The 7988-nt window shown below is 52.0% G+C and overlaps 3 protein-coding genes across 3 annotated transcripts; 1 reads left to right on the top strand and 2 right to left on the bottom strand.

The window, feature by feature from the left end:
• Window positions 1-1535: 1535 nt before the first annotated feature.
• On the bottom strand, window positions 1536-3017 carry Z519_11254 (uncharacterized protein; the record flags this gene model as incomplete). The annotated part of the gene is made up of 3 exons (XM_016768966.1): window positions 1536-2335; window positions 2412-2813; window positions 2873-3017. 3 exons carry the CDS (start codon window positions 3015-3017, stop codon window positions 1536-1538), a joined length of 1347 nt encoding a protein of 448 aa, XP_016614812.1.
• Window positions 3018-6479: 3462 nt separating this feature from the next.
• Z519_11253 (uncharacterized protein) lies at window positions 6480-7007 on the top strand (the record flags this gene model as incomplete). Its single annotated transcript, XM_016768965.1, has 1 exon — window positions 6480-7007. One exon carries the CDS (start codon window positions 6480-6482, stop codon window positions 7005-7007), a length of 528 nt encoding a protein of 175 aa, XP_016614811.1.
• Window positions 7008-7113: 106 nt separating this feature from the next.
• Window positions 7114-7764, bottom strand: Z519_11252 (uncharacterized protein; the record flags this gene model as incomplete). Its single annotated transcript, XM_016768964.1, has 1 exon — window positions 7114-7764. The coding sequence occupies one exon, from the start codon at window positions 7762-7764 to the stop codon at window positions 7114-7116; it is 651 nt and encodes a 216-aa protein (XP_016614810.1).
• Window positions 7765-7988: the final 224 nt, after the last annotated feature.

The raw sequence follows: 7988 nt of genomic DNA, 5'->3' as shown, positions 1-7988 counted from the left end.
AACAATATTCCGCGAATCCATATCCGCAGGAATTGCCGAGCGACCAACAATATTCCGCGAATCCATATCCGCAGGAATTGCCGAGCGACCAACAACGGCCTGGACCTTACAATGCAGGACATCAACCAACGTCGAGGTACATGCACCGACCAGAATTGTCAGCAGATCATGTCACGATGCACGGAGGAAGTCCAGCGTCTTCTGGGCCGGCGCCGAATGGGAGATCATCATATCCGCCGAGCAGTGGCTACGTGAGTCCCATTGACGAGACGCAGGGCGTGGGCAGAAGAATGAATGATTTACACATCTGAAAGCGCATGCAGAGTTGACGACATTAATGGGTTTGGACTAGAGAATCAGGATACAGATACCCTTGTGTACCGTCCCCGAATCTTCTATGTAGAATGACTCCTAAGTATTGCCGAATGCACATGTTTTTGATGTCCGCTTGCGTATCGTAATTAGGTAGGCACCGTAGCCGACTCGAGTACCAAGTCAGTCGGTACACTGATCGACTCAGCTACCCTGTCCTCACTACCTTTGTCCCTAGATTACTCGTGAATGAAAAAACGAATTGCCATATACGCTTTGGTCCTAGAGGGTTGGTGAGGCCACTTTTAACCTGAGCTTTAACTAAACCATTAGATAATGTTCGCTGAGCGCTCCCTGACTACCCAGTACTCCCTGAGCAACACACTAAGGGGCTTCTTAATATGGCACCTTAGCAATCAGGTAGGCCTACCTCTCGGCCATGTAGGCATCAACCTAGTATTTTATACTGGGGTCAGGGGCCCATGGTAGGATCCCTGACATTACGCTGCTGCCTAAATTTTTGAGGCCCTGCAGTTTGGCAGGGGTACGCGGTTGAATCACGTGTCACAAAGTAAGGAATCTGATTTACTGGGTACCGAGTCGGCAAATGGGGGTCGAGGCGCCACAGACGCCTACCTACTGTTCTGTAGGTAAGGTCTCCGTCAAACTGCGAGCACCCAGTGGTGAAAGATCCCCTCCCCCGTGATCGCGCCTAATAGCTCGTCACCGCCCGAACTTTTGGTTGACTTTCACCCCACCTTTGGTCTGCAGGAGGCCACCGGACTAATATAAGATATAATGTCCGTCTTCAATCTTGCTGAGCATGAAGGGTCTGAATAGACTGCAGACTTTAACAAGTAATTCTATGTCTCTTACCTGAAACACAACTTCAAATACAGGCGCGTTTCGCTAGCTACGAAAAGAGAGAAGAGAAGAGAAGATTAGCTACAGGAATGAGGCGACTCGAGCAACAACGGTTAGAGGCGTGTGCCGAGGCGCATAATCCACCAAGATTGCTAGAGTCCACATTAGGTGGGGGCCAAAAACGATCATCAGCAGTACCCAGTACAATACCATGCACCCACAGATGGGGAACGGGAACGGGAGCATTGATGGCGAATTAATAGCTTTCATCAGTCTTGTTTCATTTGTATCTCCCTCCCACCACCACCACCACCACCATCATCATCAACCACAGCACAAACGTCCGACTTCCTTTTTCCTCATCTCGGCATACAATTCCTCCACCTTGGTCGCCGTCTCATTGAACTTTTCATCCTCAAACCATCCTGCCACAGCGCCCCGATCCCCAACCGCGCTTGCACGTCCCTCACACCGTGTCTCACACACAGAACCCACGCCCACGCACCCAGCGACAAACCAACCACAGGCAGCACCAAATTCAGCACAATCAACGCCACGACCTCCGCGACGGGCACCTTCGCCACCTGCTTCGTTTGAACCTGGAACATACCGACCGCCTGCTGATCCGGGAGCAGGCCGTCACTCAACCCCAGAATCGTGCGATCGATCACTCTCGCAAACTGGTACGCCAGATCCTCCGGGCTCTCCGCCGAGGCTGCAGCCAGGTTGACTCCTGTGCTTAGATTCGGATCTCCGAAACTATATGACAAGGCGCCGTAAAAGGGAGAGCTTGTGGTGTGGTTCATTGGCGTAGTGACGGCGTCGTAGATGCTCCCGTCAATCCTCACCGAGTACGTCACATCCGACAAAGTCGTGCTGCATGAGATGATGCCGTAGATGTTTTCGTACGTGTCCGCGAGGAGATCTTTGTCTGGGTCGTAGGACGTGTCGCTAATGATTTGAGAGTCTTCGCCCCTGTACATTCCATCGTCGCTGCCAGCCAGCAAAGAGAACAGCACTGCAGACCATATTTTGCCGTGTGCGGCGCCGTTAGAGGTGTTGTATAATTCCGAGGGCGTGCTGAAAAACTGTAGGACCACTGGAAAGTCGCCGCCCGCAGCAAGAATGTCGGAGAAGTTGCCGGAGATATTCAACCCTGCTGCGTCTTGGAGTGCAGATGTATGCCCAGCTCTGACACGCGTCACAGTCACCGTTGCCGTTGTAATGCGGCTTACATTGTTTGCTCACTGTTTCAGATGTTGTTGAAGAAGCATAGCTACTTGCTGAGAACCGTACACCAGACGGGGATGTGGGTGGCGTGAGGATGGCGGTCTTGCTATTATCAGCAAGGCGGACGATGTTGCGTGTGGACTGATGCCCGAGCGTGAGGTACACCTCGGTCGAGTTGGCGAATGTTGTCCTCGCACCAGAACCGCCGAGGTTGATGTTACAGGGAGCATACACAGAGAGTGTGGAATTATCCCAGCGCACAGTCGGAGGGCGACGACCACAATTGAAGTCTGTGGCAAGGTAAGGCATGGTGCTGTAGTACTGGATGGTTGATGTCCCTATGTGCAGAAGAGTGTCGACCATCGTGATGCACACGGCGAGATTGAGCATGAGTGCTAGGACCAATGCTGAATGGTGTTGCATTGGCACTGCAGCCAACCTCTTCCGCCTTGGATGGATTATATACATGAGGTACCGATATAGGTCCGTAGAGCTGCCGCCGAGCAGTCGATCGCGAGCTCGAATTGGTATGGCGAAGGAAGGTTGGATGATTTACCGGTGTTGGATGCTTTCTGCATGGTAAACGCCACCATGTACCCAAAGAGACTCATTGCGACAGGTACCAGCGCAAGTACTAAGGTCGAGGAGAGACACGAGATGAATGCGAGCCGGGTTGCTGAGTAGTTCACATAGTACTCTTGATCACTGAGTGGTCGATTCGTGCCGTCTACGGTAATGCTATCAGGGATGCCGGCACCTTGGTTTCGAGGCTGTAGATTGGCAAAAATCAAATACATCAGAACAAGCGAGAGTGGAAGAGGACCAAGAAGCAATAGACATGCCCTGATGATATGCCTGTTGTAGTCTCGCATCATCGGCCCCAGCACATAAGATTGTGGGTTAGTATAAGAGTATTTCCTTCAACTGGCGGAGAGGGATCGTTGGTGTCGAGTGCTCCGCTGGGTAGGAACGAGGTGTCGAGCGTGGTGGCATCACTGCTGTTGGGGCTAAGTCGCTCGTAGAGAGACAAGTTGGTGCTTCCCCCTTTCGCCGCAGCGCTGTACCTGGAGACAGGTGCACGAGGTGGTAGATGTCCAGGGAACAGCGACGGCAGCGCGTCGTATCGAGCACTTGGTGTCGGCATCGTGACATGGGCAACTACGGCGCAGGGAATCTGAGAGCAATGCCTTGCTTTGGACCTGGCAACTAGTATATATGAGTTCTCAGGCGGAGAGACTGTTCTAGAACACTAGCAAATGTTTCAGCCCTCAAACGAGCCCGTGCAACACCTTAGTGGCATGAGTGGCGCGGCTTGCTGTCAGTTACAGAAATCAGTTTTGCGATGCTGAACCTGGATTTCCGGTACTGTTATTCGATCGCTCGTATAAACAAACGGTACAGAAACAAGCCCGATGTCAGCACGGGGAAGAGCTCTTTCACCACCCCAGTTTATGAAACGGCAGGCCCGGGATGAGCCTTAAAGTGACCTGCAAGCAAACCTTCCTCAACCTTCTCCAAGGAGTGCGCCACCAGCGCAATGTATGTCGAAAGCCCCTAATATACAGCTGAATATACCTTACCAGTGCCCGCAAGGCCTGAAATCGACCTCCAATCTCGCCAGCGCTGTGCTCTAGTATAGGCATCATACAAGGAACCCCCGACCACCGGATCCTGCCTTCAAGTCGCAGTACCCGCACCTACCCCGGCGTGCAACTGTCCCGATACTAACGTCGGCAAGATGCCTAGAAGAATCTGAATGACTCCGATCACAACGCCGATGATGGTGTCTGACCCGATGGCTGAAGGGGACACTTGACGCTGAGACTCAAGTTCAAGGCCGGCGCCGAAACTGTGGGGAAGGCGCTGGAGGCATCGTGGTCGGGCATCTGCACGATTTATTAAATGTTCAGGAGACGTTCGAGGACTCCGGTGTGCCCGCCAAAGCCTCCGGTTCCCAACCAGCCACACCACGCCGTGCAATATTGAGCCGACACGGGTCGCATACCCAATCTATCTCACGGACTCGACATTTACAAGTACTATAACTACTAGTGCAAAGTCTCCCTCGGCATCAACGCAAGCAGCCCAAGGAGTCAACCCCTTCCAACAACCCTGATCCGCTGGCAGTCTTGTCCGCGGCCACGAAAGCCGGTATCGCCAGCGGCAGTATTGTTGCGATGGTACTTCTGCTCAAGATCGGATATTGCGTGGGACGTTGAACCAGAAACAAGCGTCAAGATCCTGTGCCTGTATTGTCGATGAACTCGGTAAGTGGCCTACATGATACAGCATGGACGTCAAATTCGCATCCACAGAAGTCGGCAACAAATGCCCCGTACGCAGCCAGAACTCTCCGAACTCTCCGAACTCGACTTGAATCGCCCAATATCGGCTCCCGCGTATGAACTTCCGGAATATAAAGCATACCTCTTTAGTCTCGGTAAGGCGTCTCATTTTCACGAAGGCCCTGACCTCATAGAGCAGCCTGACCCAGTGCCCGAGCCTTGCACCATAAAGGGTACATACCTCCTCATCTCTGCAAGACCACATCATGTGCTGAATGCTGCAGCATGTTCTGTACTCGATATGTACTGCAAGATTGCCTGGTGACGGAGTTGAGACAGAAGGACGACCAAGTGCTCAGGCTGGACTCGGGGACGCTCAGGGAGTTGGTCAGCCACGCACACCGTAGGCTTAGTTCTATCAGAGAATGAGAGGTTGAAGGTCCTTATTATCTACCCAAGAAGGCTAAGGAAGCTCTCTATATAGTTTAGAAAGCGAGGAGGTTAGGTATGCCCTGCTAGCCTTTTGATAGGTTGCTCGGCTTAAACTGACATCGGACATACAAACACTCTAAGTCATCAACTATTCCTAAATTAGTCATCTCTCCAAAAAGTGTCTTGAGAGTTCTGTGCCAGCGACCCTCTTCGTACTCGACACTCTCAAGCGGCTCACTTCGGGTCTCTCAAGCCTCCACTCTGTCTGTTGTGCATTTAACTTCACTATTCATACGAAGAGTACGCGCAGCTGACCTAGTCCACCACCTGGGCTTTAATTAGAGTCTGAGGGTGAGGCGCCAGCAAGTCTCCTTGTAGCACTTTGGAGGGAGTGACTTCACGCGATAGGTGTTGTCACAACAACGATTGTATTGCGGGCTCTGGCCGACCACCAGCTGTGGCCGGCGCAAAAGAGACCATATTCTTCTTTTATTGGGCTAGAATGAGTATACAGGGGATTCCTTCAGCTTTGAATGACCTTGCGGGTCTGAACAGGCACCTCAGACAATTGAACAGGCAGAATTAGCGTATCGGTTAGGGTGCAAGGCTGCACAAGGCTGACGCTGTATAGGTCGACGGCGAGGTCGTGGAGTTGACAGGCGAAGCAGAAAAAGAGGGTTATTCAGACCATCAACGTGATCGGTTAGGTTTCGACCAATTATAGCGTCAAAGGACCATGTTCTTGATCCGGCTCCCCGATGGCCTCTCGCTTGGAATCGCGATCGTAGTGACGCTCAGTTCACTGTGCGCCATCTGCGAGATATCAAAATGGTTGTATGATTGACGTGGAGAACATGGGTGATAAGTCAGGAGGTCGAGATCCCAGTGTTGAGACAAGCGTCGAGTGGAAACATCTAACAGACCTCTTCGGAGCACTGTGCTCAGCCGATAATGTCCAACCATAGCACTACTTAGAGTCACATTCCGCAGCCGGCCGACCTACCTCCATCCCTAGGATGGCCACGCAACAGATCAGTTCGTAAGACAGACATCATACGGAGATGCGGAAGTGAATCTCCGAGCAGCCCAACTCTTATATAGAAAGCTAGCACTTAGACTGAAGAAGATCCATCAGTTGCCCATGAAGGCTCAAGATAAACGGTAGCGTCCTTTCATTCCACAAGCAACCATCGTTCCGCGTTCCTGCTCCTTAGTTTGAGAATAAGATCGGTTGCTATGGCGCCAGGGTGCGTTGTTATTTATTTCAATCCTATTCAATCAGATGGCGAAGGTGTCTTAGCGAACTGGAGAAAGAAAGTCCAAGAAAAGATTCCCGGGTTTCAGTTGCGTACAAAGATGGTCGCCACCGACTCCAGTGACATCGAGGCCAATTTTTACCGATATGAGGACTTCATTGAAGTGGAAGATGCGAGCAAGGTCACTAAAGATTTAGTCAAGGAAATGTGCGAAGAGGGCCCACTGCAACACTCGGATTGGCATGTTTACGAACGAATCTCGAAGGACAAACGAGATGACCTGGTTGGAGATGAGAGGCCCGCTGGAAGCCAAATTGTCCAGGTGGGCTCGGCTCCCATCAATTCACCCGAGCATATGGAAGAATACCACACATGGTACCAATCGGAGCACCGGCCTCGGCTGTCCAAGGTCCAAGGATGGTGCATGGGCACTCGCTGGCAATTCTTGTTTGAGCATGGCGATGGGAAAGCACCATGGAGGAGAATCCTGGCGCAGCAGCAGTATGAAAAGGAAAACGGGCTGGGGGGAGCCCAGTGGAAGAGCTCGATGCAGTCTGAATGGTCCAAAAGAGTCATTTCAAACGTGGAGATGCCCAGCCACCGTCGCACTTGGGAGATAGTGCAGTGAATGAAGAAAGGGAGGAAGAACGGCCTGCGTTCTTTTCCGGACTATCGATCTCGGAAACCTCTGGATAAAGATAAACGCATATTCACGCTTTGCACTCAATGGCTTTCTATAGTGGCACGAACTTCCAAGTGCGCCGGTGATAAGGCCGGGCCAGACTTTCTCTCACTCTCTCTGTCCACGGAGTGTCGATGGAGCGCTGCCAGATAGGACCTCCCAACCCATTCTCAACGTCGTATTCGCTGGCTGAGAGGAACAGGGCTGCATGTTCTCTCCCGCTCCCGTCGCTTGAAACCAACCTATACCGCCGAGTGCCACGCCAGCCGGGAACTTCAGCGAGCATGCCTTGGTGTTCCTGGTCAAACCAGTCGAGATAGTCTTGGGTACTAGCGAGGGTAGGATCCATGCCCACCTGCACGTATTCTGTGCCCGTTGGTGGATATTCGTTGCCGTCTATCCCGGGCCTTGAACGTCGGGCGATTTCGTGATAAATGTTCCAGTCCGACGAAGAGAACAGTGTCGATGACTCGGATCTAAGGTGTTCGATTGTGGATTTTGTAAGTGCTCCCGGGTTCTCCAGATTGATTAAATACTGGTCTCTATACGGTTTTGAGGAGTCATGCTTGTCGCTGGCGTGCAGTTTGAACACAGAGGTGCAAGTTGGAATAGCCCGCTGAAGATTTTGTCCCCATTCTTGAAGGTGCTTCGAGTCGACGGCAGAGTTGATTTCCACACACAGAATGATACTGGCGCAACCCATTGCAAGAACGCTGAAGAATACTCTGCTCGTTACCCCGCAGACGACTCATCAGGTGTTTACCAAACGAAATTCGATTTTAAATTGTGTAGCAACCACTTACTCGGGGTTCCGGCGGCAAAATACGACAGTAGAAAAGCTGCAACCTCCGACGGAGATGTCATGTCCGCTCAGGCCCCGGGGGCTGTATTCACCCGCAACCAACAATGGAGCTGGCCAGGGCATGC

This window comes from Cladophialophora bantiana (assembly GCF_000835475.1).
Source record: "Cladophialophora bantiana CBS 173.52 unplaced genomic scaffold supercont1.21, whole genome shotgun sequence".
NCBI lineage: Eukaryota > Fungi > Ascomycota > Eurotiomycetes > Chaetothyriales > Herpotrichiellaceae > Cladophialophora > Cladophialophora bantiana.
This window is presented reverse-complemented; position numbering and strand designations above follow the sequence as displayed.